Source organism: Bactrocera oleae, chromosome 6, assembly GCF_042242935.1.
Source record: "Bactrocera oleae isolate idBacOlea1 chromosome 6, idBacOlea1, whole genome shotgun sequence".
Classification (NCBI taxonomy): domain Eukaryota; kingdom Metazoa; phylum Arthropoda; class Insecta; order Diptera; family Tephritidae; genus Bactrocera; species Bactrocera oleae.
The window spans coordinates 73,667,938-73,680,059 of record NC_091540.1 but is presented as its reverse complement, the minus strand read 5'-3'; the positions used below and the strand labels follow the sequence as shown (position 1 = coordinate 73,680,059).

General features: G+C 33.0%; 3 protein-coding genes and 1 long non-coding RNA gene across 19 annotated transcripts in view; 2 read left to right on the top strand and 2 right to left on the bottom strand.

The window, feature by feature from the left end:
• Window positions 1–553: 553 nt before the first annotated feature.
• LOC118681096 (uncharacterized) lies at window positions 554–1,232 on the bottom strand. The gene is made up of 2 exons (XR_004976699.2): window positions 1,062–1,232; window positions 554–1,005 (listed from the first exon to the last, which is right to left on the bottom strand). It is a non-coding gene; the product is annotated as an uncharacterized lncRNA (long non-coding RNA).
• Window positions 1,233–2,415: 1,183 nt separating this feature from the next.
• Window positions 2,416–3,822, top strand: Pbgs (Porphobilinogen synthase). Its single transcript, XM_014234890.3, has 2 exons — window positions 2,416–2,622; window positions 2,687–3,822. The coding sequence occupies exon 2, from the start codon at window positions 2,708–2,710 to the stop codon at window positions 3,692–3,694; it is 987 nt and encodes a 328-aa protein (XP_014090365.3). The 5' UTR covers window positions 2,416–2,622; window positions 2,687–2,707; the 3' UTR covers window positions 3,695–3,822.
• A 1,431-nt stretch (window positions 3,823–5,253) lies between these two features.
• LOC106617588 (uncharacterized protein PF3D7_1120600) lies at window positions 5,254–7,768 on the bottom strand. Its single transcript, XM_014234889.3, has 3 exons — window positions 7,668–7,768; window positions 7,219–7,594; window positions 5,254–7,163 (listed from the first exon to the last, which is right to left on the bottom strand). The coding sequence occupies exons 2-3, from the start codon at window positions 7,255–7,257 to the stop codon at window positions 5,751–5,753; spliced, it is 1,452 nt and encodes a 483-aa protein (XP_014090364.2). The 5' UTR covers window positions 7,258–7,594; window positions 7,668–7,768; the 3' UTR covers window positions 5,254–5,750.
• A 114-nt stretch (window positions 7,769–7,882) lies between these two features.
• app (Palmitoyltransferase app) overlaps window positions 7,883–12,122 on the top strand; it is a 29,244-nt gene continuing 25,004 nt past the window's right edge. For 3 of the 16 annotated variants that reach the window (XM_036363903.2, XM_036363882.2, XM_036363910.2), the window contains exons 1-2: window positions 8,225–8,445; window positions 9,433–9,538. The gene's annotated coding sequence lies outside the window, so the exon portion shown is untranslated. The other 13 variants (XM_014234906.3, XM_070111596.1, XM_036363904.2 and 10 more) reach the window with 11 other exon arrangements.

The following is a 12,122-nucleotide window of genomic DNA, read 5'->3' as shown; positions in this document are numbered from 1 at the left end:
ATTCTCATTTAGATAAATTTAAAGATAATATGTGAGCTTAATCGGAAAAACAAGGAGAACGCTTCCATCAAGATATAATGGAATTTGAGAGACGTTACTAAGGCCAGTGTACTGAAAGAATGATTACGGACCATATTCGAAGGTTTATAAGAGAAACTTGTACGGAACATGAGAGGAAAGGTGAAAATGTTCACTTTTAAACATTTGGAGTCTATTTTAAAATATCTATTGTAAGAATGAATCCTGTATTATATGTCTATTTTAAAATATCTATTGTAAGAATGAATCCTGTATTATATCTATTGTAAGTCTGAATGGATGATCGGCAGCTTTTAATAAATTATTTTTATGTATGTATTATAGTTTTCAAATCAAACCGTAAAAAAAATTTTGGGTTGAAGTGTTGTCAAACTTCAACTTTTGTTGGTATTACGGTTTTCAACTCTGTGCCAGTGGGGTTGACTAGAGTATCAAAAAATTTCAACTGCTAACAAGCAGTTGTAGTTAAACATTAATGACTTTATTTAGGATAAATAGTAATAAAAATGGAAAATGGGTAAAAAGAACTATTTTATTTTTTATTTCAAACAATTTTGATCAGTTACTTTGTACAAATCCATAGAAAGGTGAAGTTTGTTGAGTTCGTGGAGTAAACTTCCAAAACTGGACGAGACAAGCTACAATTTGGAAACATTAAAATAAAATTAAGGGACCGTGGAAAGTGTTTGGAACATAAAGAGTCGATACAATTTTGAATTATGTTTTGAAAAACTAATACAATAAAAGGATTAATATTTGTATCTCCTCTCATATACTCTGTAATAAATTACTAACGAAGCAATTAATAAAACAAAAGATATAAACAATAATCTTATTCAATCAAATAAAAAGGTTGATTCAGCCCAAAATTAATATGCATTCTTCACAGCTACCGGCAGCAAGGAAATGGAGAGTTTGTGGTAATGTTCCTCATCTCATTTACGACGAAAATAACTTATGAATCTGCTACAAACATTATTTAAAAGCCATTTATGGTAATTTTCAATAAAACTTTGGCTTACATGGTGTTACTAAGTTCGTGTGGATTTGGATTTTCGTCGTAATATAAATCAAAACTAATGTCCATTTTAATAACTATTTACCTTTTTGTGAGTAAAAACTAAATTAAATTGTTTTGAACTTTCGTTTACAACTTTTTAGCTGTTTAATTATCTGCCAAATCTTGATTTTTAATGTTGGCAACACCAATCATACTTCGACTGAAAATAGTTTAAAATCGTAATACCAAAACAGAGTTGGGTTGATCTAAAGTTTAATTCATTGCATAAGATGTATACAATGGTTTAATTGCTTCAACTTCAATTCAAACGAGTGGAGTTGAAAACTGTAATAGTCGTATTATATAAAGAATATTCTGCTTAAACAAAGAAAAATAGTTGCGGGGACAAGTTCACAATTCTCTCTTCGTTTATATGGGATACCGTGATTTAAATAGGCTGTGGATATACCGTTACTATATTAATAACGAATTTACCGAGTTAAGTTTTATTTCCCACCTTTTCAATTACGTTCCACAATTTTGCCCTTTAAGATGAGTAAGCAATCTTCATGTGATTTGAAAATAGTCATGGTTAAATACAATTCCGAGATAAAATCTAAGTCCATAGTATTTAATTTAATTAAAAATCATAAATAAACCAAGTATTTTAAAAGAAAAGTAGTGCAGGGAAAAGTTTTTTTTTTTGGTTGCTTTACAATAAGCTTGTGTACTGTAAAATTATTCACAATTTTATTTCTGTATAATCTCTTTTGAAAAATGGTTGAGTCGATCTTAAATTACAAAGGTCTGAACCCAACATGACAAGAGCCTCACTTTATTTTTGGCCACTGTGCTTCTGTATGTGAGTTTTAAGTGATGAAGTATATGTTCAATTTTAATAAGGTAATAAATAAATGTTCTGTGAAAATATTTGTTGTGAATTTGTGAAAATGTGAAAAAAATATCAGAAACAAGCAATACCGCATATATATTTCGTACATTAACGCAATAAAATGTTTTTAAATTTGAAAACAGACATGTTAAATTACAAAATTTACAATTATTGCCAGTAGTGGCAATTTTGCCGCTGTTAAGCTTATCGAGTCTAATGACTCATTCACATACAACTTTCCACACTCTGCTTGACAAATCATAGCTAAACAACGAAGCGAAGAAAGCAACGGGTATGCCAGAATGAACGCTTTGTTTTCCGTGCTAATCGATAATAAAAATGGACACTGTTGCTTGGCAAAGTGTAAAAAGAGGAGAGTTGCCCAACATGTTGTCGCGTTTCGCTGCGATGTGAACGTACTCTTACAAAACTTCACATCGAACTTTTCTGTCAAAACTAATGTCTGACGCAAAGCAAAGCAAAAGTATGAAGACAATGTAAACTCTACATACATAGCTATGTGATGAAATTATTCAAGCAAATGTTAGGCGATTTTGAGTGATACCGGCTATGATATGGGTTTTCGGTTCGCAAGTCATTTATGTCGCAAGTCACGCATTCGCCCATTCAAAGGCAAACTCGTTGTAGCATGGTACACTGTGTACGCAACACAAACAAACGAAGTACTTAGGTAATCAATAAAGCATTTAGTTATGGCTAAAAATGTTAAAACGAAGTTATTTCTATATTCACAGCGGATACTAAAATAATACATTATGGAAAGAAAATTGCACAGTGGAATTCATCATCCAACCTTGCGAATGCTGCAAGAATCAGGGTGTGAAATAACTCCACACAATTTAATGTACCCGATATTTTTGATAAGCGATGACGATGCAATCGAACCTATTAAAAGTATGCCAGGTCAATCACGAATGGGCGTTAATCAATTACGGAAGTTTATCGAACCGCTAATACCCAGAGGACTCTCTTCAGTACTTCTTTTTGGTGTTGTAGATTCTTCGTTGAAAGATGATCGAGCTAGTAATGCAGACTCCGATGTAAATCCGGTAATACGAGCATTACCTCTGTTGAGAAACTGGTTTCCAAATCTTTTAATAGCTTGTGACGTATGTCTATGTCCGTACATGAAACACGGACATTGTGGTATACTTGGTGAAAATGGACTTTTGAACGCACAGAGCATTGACCGTTTGGCAGAGGTTGCTGTTTCCTATGGACTTGCGGGAGCACATATTGTAGCCCCTTCGGATATGATGGATAATCGTATTCGTGCAATTAAAGAAGCCTTGATAGCAGCAAACTTGGAAAATAGAGTATCTTTATTGTCATATTCTGCGAAATTTGCCTCGAATTTCTACGGTCCTTTTCGCGATGCAGCAAAGTCTGCGCCAGCGTTCGGTGATCGTCGTTGCTATCAACTTCCTAGTGGCTCCAAGGGTCTGGCTATTAGGGCAGTTCATAGGGATGTTATGGAAGGAGCAGATATGTTGATGGTTAAACCAGGCATGCCATATCTTGATATATTGCGTCAAACAAAAGACACTTATCCAAGTCATCCGTTGTATGTATATCAGGTCAGTGGTGAATATTCTATGCTACATTTCGCTGCTGAGAATGGTGCGTTTGATTTAAAAGATGCTCTAATGGAGACGATGAAAGGATTTCGTCGAGCAGGAGCTGATTGCATTATAACGTACTTTACTCCTACCTTGTTAGATATATTGTCAGAACTCAAATAGCATAGAATTAAGTTTACTTTTAAATGTGTATGTACATTTATTAATACCAAAATATCTATGTATGATCATTTTATTATGTTGATTGTCGAAAGTTAAAAACAAAAACCGTAAAACTACTGATAAACAAACCAATGCCTTTTTTTTGTTAATGCCGTGCGTGATAAATGAATTTAATGTTAACAAGTAAGGAAGGGCTAAGTTCGGATGTAACCGAACATTTTATACTCTCGCAAAGTCAAATGGTATACTCGTTTGAGATTTCTTTGTGGATTGACTGATATTTTCGGTAGAAGGTCAACTATAGGCACTGGGGTCCACATATTTAGTACTTAGGGGCTTGAACAGTTTTGGTTCGATTTAGAAAATTTTTGGTCACAAGGTGGCATACTTTAAACGTATTATTCACGCAAAGTTTTACGCCGATATAATCATTGTTGCTTGATTTGCATAGTGGAAAGTGAAAGAATCAAGTGGTATTTAAAATGGTGTCATATGGAAAATAGGCGTGGTTGTAATCCGATTTCGCCCATTTTCGCACTATGACATAGAAACATGAAAAGAACGTTATGCACCGAATTTGGTTGAAATCGGTTAAGCAGATCTCAAGATATGGGTTTTCACCTAAAAGTGGGCTGTGCCACGCCCACTGTCTAATTTTGAACGCGGTTCCTATAAAGTCATCTTATACCATCTCAGAGATAAAATTTAATGTCTCTGGCGTGTTTAGTGCTTGATTTATCGCGCTTTTAGTAGTTTTTAACAGTACCGTTATATGGGGAGTGGGCGGAGTTGCCACCCGATTTCAACTATTTTCACACCGTCAATAGAAGTGCTAAAAACATTTGCTTCCAGTGAATTTTGTTATTATAGCATTAGCGGTTTAGGAGATATGCACATTAAACCTATTAGAGGCGGGACCACGCCCACTTTAAAAAAAAAAAATTTTAACTGCAGATGCCCCTCCCTAATGTGATCCTGTGTACCAAATAACAGTCTTGTATCTTATTGCGGAGCTTAGTTATGGCAAGTTATTTGTTTTTGATTAATGGCGTTTTGTGGGCGTGGCAGTGGTCCGATTACGCGCATCTGCAATACCAACCGTCTCACGGTACCATGAAACATGTCTACCAAGTTTCATAAAGATATCTCAATTTTTACTCAAGTTAGAGCTTGCACGGACGGACGGACAGACAGTCACCCGGATTTCAACTCGTCTCTTCATCCTGATCATTTATATATATATAACCCTATATCTAACTCGATTAATTTTAGGTGATACAAACAACCGTTAGGTGAACAAAACTATTATACTCTGTAGCAACAGGTTGCGAGAGTATAAAAAGGTAAATAATGGCAGATTTAAAGTCAATTCTTTATAGCTTACAAGTACACAACACAGTGCACATAGTAAAAAATAAGTAATCGTAATTTTAATTTCAAGTTCAAGCATTTCTCCAAAACCTTATAGTAATTTTGAGATGGTTATATTTTATTTTTTTTGGTTATAATAAGGATTCTACATTATCTGAAGATTTCGAATTAAATTAAAACAGCTAAACGAAATGTCTCGAAATATTTCCTTGTATTATTATTTTTACAGAAGTAACCATTTAATATTTTTAATCAATAAATTCTATGGAAGAATATTCAAAAGAAGTTTTGATTAAACAATTTCAATATTTTTTGGGACAAAATAGTCAATTGTTATAGCTTACACCTATTTTCTCTATTTATTGTACACATCACTTCCATATGTTAATGTCTAATTTGCTTAACTCAATTTGATTGACATAATTGATTGCATATTTATAATAAAAACGTTTATAAAATACAGAACAATAGAACCTATTCAAATTCATTATAAAATGAGTTCATTTTATTTATTTATGTAAAAATGTACGTGAGGGTTTTATTATTAATCTACGACTTTGAGTTATGAAGAAATTTTTTTATATAAGAAATACAAACATTAATAGGTGTGATGGGCATTAAAATAATGTGGAATTTTCATAATACTGGACTTTACGTTAACAAACCGGGAAATTTTTTATGATTACTATTTCAATTTGCTATGTTCTAATATTTCATTGTTTTGCATTGGCTCTAAATCTGTATCTTTAATAATCTCTGATAACCAATGTTCTATATGAACTGAAGAGATTGGTTCATTGTGTCTGTCATTTTTTAAAAAAATGTTAAGATTTTCAAAATTTTTTAAAACTAATTGCGGTTCTGTTTGTAAAGTTTCTTCCAAAAAAACTGGATTTGGATTGTTTTGTTCGGTTGATCCTCTTTGTGGATGTAATGATACTGTTTTTCTGAGTATCCCCATATCAACCGGTGGTCTTTTTTCATCCATGTTACGTTTGATTTCATTAAACAAGCGACTGTAAAAGTCGCAAGTTATTTCATCACCTTTGGCGGTTGCTGCAGTATTACCACTATCATTATCTTCGAAAGATATTGTAGAGTAATTATTTATGGGAACCACTGATACGTTATGTAAATGTAGACTAGATTGTTTCTTTGCTTCAATGTGATTCTCTGTATTAATTGCGTCTTTTTTGGCTTTTTTCGATTGGGATCTAGAGCTTGAATTACTGGATTGATTGGAGGACGAATCCAATGAACCGGGCGTAGAAATTTCCGATATATCTGCCATGTTCTTATAAACTTTCACGTCGTCAAGATGGTCACATTTCTCATTATTACAATTTATTGTTACGCTAGAAATATTACGAAGGTTGATAATTCCGTTGCAATTGTTAATGGTAACTCTAGGTTTATTTCGAACAGCTTTTGTTCTTTTAACAGAAGATATGGCCGATAGATTTGGCATGTTACCATTTTCACTTTTCTTATTATAAGAATCGCAGCTCAAATTAGATACGGCTTCAAAAAGAGGAGATTCCAGCTCATCATCCAACTCTTCCAAATTTAGTTGATGTATTGCCGTTTGATTTATCACTTGAGTTCTTCTTATAAGTTCTTTAGCTTCCTCAAGTGTTATATTAACTATGGAATCATTTATATATTTTACATTATGTTCAATCAAAGTTTTATCTTTAGAAAAATCAACGGAAACAGAATCGGAAACTTCGGAAAATTGTTTTTTTTGAGGTAATAAGTTGCTTTGATTTTCATCAGATTGAATATTTTTGTACATTATTTCATGGTCACAGTTGGGAGTTATATAATCCTCTTGTTTAAGAGCTAAAACCATGGACCCTAGTTGAAACCGGCCGAAGGATCGAATCGAACGAAGTAGGTCAGCTTCATCTTCAAATATTATCTTTATGTCATCACCTTCATTTGTTCTGGATTTAAATAGAATATTGTTTTCTGCCCCACATTCCGTTAAATGCTGCTTTGTTGATGCCACTACTTCCAATTGCCTAAATAACAACTTTTCCCTCATTTGAAGTGCCGCTCGCAAGTCCGCAAACTTTTTATGTATACCTTCTTTTAACTGCAAAACAATATTTTGTTAGATACTCAATAACACATGACATTCAATATCTTACTTTAACTACTTGATCACTTTCATCTCGGTAATTTTCCATTTTGTTATATAAATGTTCATACAAATTTAGTATTTCTTAATATGCCATAAAATTTACATATTTCTAAATAAAATCTTTATTTTAATATTTGTTAGATTTTCACTAATAGGTTTCACTAGAATGTCAATAACAGCTGGTTTGAATTTGTGATATCTCGCGCATGCGCTTTTTATCTGATCAAGTATCGATATTTAAGCTTAGGTAGGACTGCCAAATTTTCGTCAAAATACCAATTATATCTATTGAAATTGCAATGACAACACAAAACTTATTCTCGTTTTTTGTGAATTTTATTCTCTTAACACAGCTATGAGCCACCTATTTAGCTGTGAGCCACCTGTTATTTGGAAGATAAATAAGAACTTTTCCACCTGATACCTTAATACCACACATATATTATTTTTACTCACGGTAATTTACCACGATTAATTATATAAGGTTGTATCGATAGCCCAAAAACAACAATTTGTCAGAAGTAATTGGATGAATGTCAAAATCAGCGGTATTTCTTTGTATTGTTTTGATTTTATGATTCAAAAATTAATTTTCAAAGATTTCAATCAATGAAAATCCGTTTTTGAGTGACAACTGAATACGAATAGATTGTAAATTACAGAAAATTATCCAATTGTAAACAAAAAATTCATTCATTCAAAAACAGTGTTTTTGACATTATGGCTGCCAACACATCTTTCGTAGGAGGAAGCACGCTACGTTCTAATACAAGCTCATATAATTGAATCATGGTAATTTACATAGAATTTTTGAGTTTCTTTGCTTTTGCACTCAAAGGAAAAAATTATGTACAAAATGTTTTCGTACTTCCTAGCTGTGTACATAACTATACATATATATAATAAAATCAAGTGGCAAGGCTCTTGGAGCAGAAATTTTGTGTATGTGGTAGAATGTGGATCGCTTTGCAAATATTTAACCAGTTTTGTTCATTTCGCATTTGTCGGTAATGGTGAAAAGTGTTTTGGTATTTCGAGAAAACAATTCTAACGAAACTATACGCCTTTATCTCTTATTAATTAGATTTATATGAAAAAGGTTCCCTCATTTTCGAGACTGCGAGACAGTTTCGATTGTTGAAGTTTTTGGTTAATTTATAAGATAACTTGTTAAATTATGTCTTCGCAAATGGGAACACCCAAATTTTTTGGCCTATAGTCGTGGTACAGCATGGTATATTTGGTTTTGCATTAATATTAGTAAAATTATAAAAATGAAATGGTTTTCTTTTGTGATGAAGGAAGTGGTACATGAAATTTAAACATGATTTTTTTTGTTTGTGTACATATTAACATGCATTTGGTGCATCTAATTGAACAAGGCGAAACACCTTTGTGAATGTTCTTAAGTGTATGTATGTATATGAGCATCAGAAGTTTTTAGTGTGCCTTTATGCCATACAGGTATAATTATTTTTTGACTATAGTATATATTTTGTTTGAAAACAAATAAGTGAAGCAGACACGTTCATCATTTGATAAAACGAACAGGTGGTGCGCACTCACATGATTGGAGTAAAATCGGATAATTGTGAATCTGCTGAAATTCCAACTCCAATTATTTTTAGCCTTGATAAATTTGTGAACGTGCCCTTTTATGTAAAGGCTTAGTTATGTCAATGTGTGGTAGTGTGAGTTGGTCTCATAGTTTACTTTGTCAAAGTAAATTTTCATAAGAAAATACAGCAACACTGTGCTAGGTACTTGAATGTAGAATGTATATAGATTGCTATATGTAAGTATGTGAATTTGTACCAAACTACGCTTAGTCAAATGTGTCATCAGTAGAAATGTAAATTTTGTTAACTCCATTAATAAAGTTTTATTCAGCATATAAAAAGTATATTACGGATAAAATAACCATGTTCGGTAGTTGTAACCAGATATAATATTGATGTTAATAGTGAACTCGCAACTTTTGGTACTGAAATTTTGTTTGCACGTGAACATATCTACCTATGTTTTGTATATAAAAATCTCTATATATACTATATATATTTGTGACCAAAAATTTAATATTTGGAAATGAGAGGATGTATCTATAATGGTGCGCGTTCACATAATAATGTTTTTTAAAATGATATATTTTACTCATAAAAAATCAAGTTTTATCAATATGCAACAATCGGTATTAAAAGTGATGTTATCTTTTTTTTAATAGTAATCAGCCCTACATGAATAACATTAATGTTCCTTCCTAGTATATTTTAACATACCCATGTACATGTAACGGAAATATTTTTCAATTGGATGGTTCGTTAATACAAGTAAGTAATTGTAACAACAAACCTTAAAATGTAAAAATTTGAATACATTATATATTAATATTTATTGCTTTCAAGTTGTTTCGGCTAAACAAGTTTGCTTATTTGAAGACGTAATTATAATTTGTCTTGTTTAAATTTTAAATGAAAATTTGTGGTCAATTTTCAAATAATTGTTTTTGTACAGGGTGGCTAACGCATCTTGCTACTAAAACAAATCGTAATAACTTTTTTTTTTTAATCAATTCATTATATTTTTTTGTACTGTGTGGAAAATTTTATTTTATTTAATATAATTAACTTTTTTTAAAATTATGGACCGTAAATGACCTCCCTGATCAGCCACGCATATGCGAAACCTAATTAGAAAATTAATTATTCATTGCGGCCTATTTTTTGGCTAAATTCCAGGCGAATAGGCATCTAGAGGGTTTAACCGGTTTGTTAATTGAATTTAGTATGGAAAGTCATAAGTCATCATGAATTATCCGTTGTAATGACCGTCTGCTAATTCCAAGTTACGCCAATAAGTTGGTTGTTGAAACTCTGCGATTTCCCTGAATTGACGATGCAACAGCCGCGATTGTTTCTTCAACACGAACATATGGATCTCGATGGTGAGGTCTTCTTCCGATACTTTCAGATTCGGCTAATATATTTACCAACCGCCCTCATAATGGTCCATCTACTCGGGGGAGTGCCGCCAAAATTCCGTTTGAGTTCCCCGCCCAAAATGACGGATTGCAAAGCATAGTACCGCTGCACTATACAAACCTTCTATATTTTTTTTTTGTATATTGTAAATGACTTTACGCCTACTTTTATTCAAATTGATAATAATTGAAATTTAAAATTTTTCAATAACTCCGGGAGACCCTACAAGTATAAAATATATGCCTACATAAATGATCAGCATGACGACAGTCGATTTACCCATATCCATTTGTCTGTCTGCATACATCCGAACTAGTCCCTCAGTTTTTGACATATCTATCTGAAACTTTTAACACGTCGTTTAAACCCCAATGCTCATTTGTCGGAACTGCCGATATCGGACCACTATAGTATATAGCTACCATACAAACTGAACGGTCAAAACCATGTCCTTGCATGGCTAACTTTTTTATTTAAAGAGATTTGTTACGGACTATTGTTTAAGCCAATGGCACAATGGTAAATTATTTAGATCGGACCACTATAGCATATAGCTGCCATACAAATTGACCGATCAAATTCTGCCGCTACAACCACCACCACCGATCAAAATCAAGTTTGAAATGAAATCAACACACAGAGTAAATAAATAAATAAATGACAAACATGTTGGGACCAATTGCTTGTTAGCAGTTGAAATTTTTTGATACTCTAGTCAACCCCACTGGCGCAGAGTTGAAAACCGTAATGCCAACAAAAGTTGATATTTGACAACACTTCAACCACAATGCAGTTCGGTTGAAAACCGAAATTGTTGACACTATTATAGTGAATTTTCAAGAAAGACAGCCGGATGTAACCGAACATATTACACTCTCGCAAAGTCAAATGGTATACTCGTTTGAGATTTCTTTGTGGATTGACCGATATTTTCTGTAGAAGGTCAACTATAGGCACTGGGGTCCACATATTCAGTACCTAGTTGCTTGAACAGTTTTGATTCAATTTAGATAATTTTTAGTCACAAGGTGGCATACTTTAAAAGTATTATTCACGCAAAGTTTTACGCCGATATAATCATTGTTGCTTGATTTGCATACTGGAAAGTGAAGAAATCAGATGGAATTTAAAATGGTGTTATGTGGGAAATAGGTGTTGTTGTAATCCGATTTCGCCGATTTATTTACCGAATTTGAAATCGGTTAATCAGATCCCAAGATATGGGTTTTCACCTAAAAAGGAACTGACTAATTTTGAACGCGATTCCAATAAAGTCATCTCATACCATCCTAGAGATAAAATTTAATGTCTCTGGCGTGTTTAGTGCTTGGTTTATCGCGCTTTTAGTATATTTTAACAGTTCGTAACGTTATATGGGGAGTGGCTTCGTTATAGCTTTAGCGGTTTAGGAGATATGCACATTAAACCTATTAGGCCCACGCCCATTTAAAAAAAAATTTAAACTGCCGATGCCCCTTCCTAATGTGATCCTGGGTACCAAATAACAGTCTTGTATCTTATTGCCGAGCTTAATTATGGCGATTTATTTGTTTTTGATTAACGGCGTTTTGTGGGCGGGGCAGTGGTCCGATTACGCCTATCTGCAATATCAACCGTCTTACGGTACCAAGAAACATGTGTACCAAGTTTCATAAAGATATCTCAACTTTTACTCAAGTTACAGCTTGCACGGACGGACGGACGGAACCGTCTCTTCATCCTGATCATTTATATATATATATCCCTATATCTAACTCGATTAGTTTTAGGTGGTTCAAACAACCGTTAGGTGAACAAAACTATTATACTCTGTAGCAACAAGTTGCGAGAGTATAATAATTGTATCGACATGGACCTCCCACCGGCTCCAATATTATTATTCAGTTAGTTAAGTATTTAAGTATTATAAGATAATAGGATGCAAAATATAATA

Excerpts from the sequence above, each read along its gene's own strand:
- Pbgs (XM_014234890.3), top strand. The coding sequence starts at position 2,708 with ATGGAAAGAAAATTGCACAGTGGAATTCATCATCCAACCTTGCGAATG.
- LOC106617588 (XM_014234889.3), bottom strand. The coding sequence starts at position 7,257 with ATGGAAAATTACCGAGATGAAAGTGATCAAGTAGTTAAA. Across the intron at positions 7,164-7,218 it reads AAAGTGATCAAGTAGTTAAA|TTAAAAGAAGGTATACATAA; the intron begins GTAAGATATTGA and ends ATTGTTTTGCAG.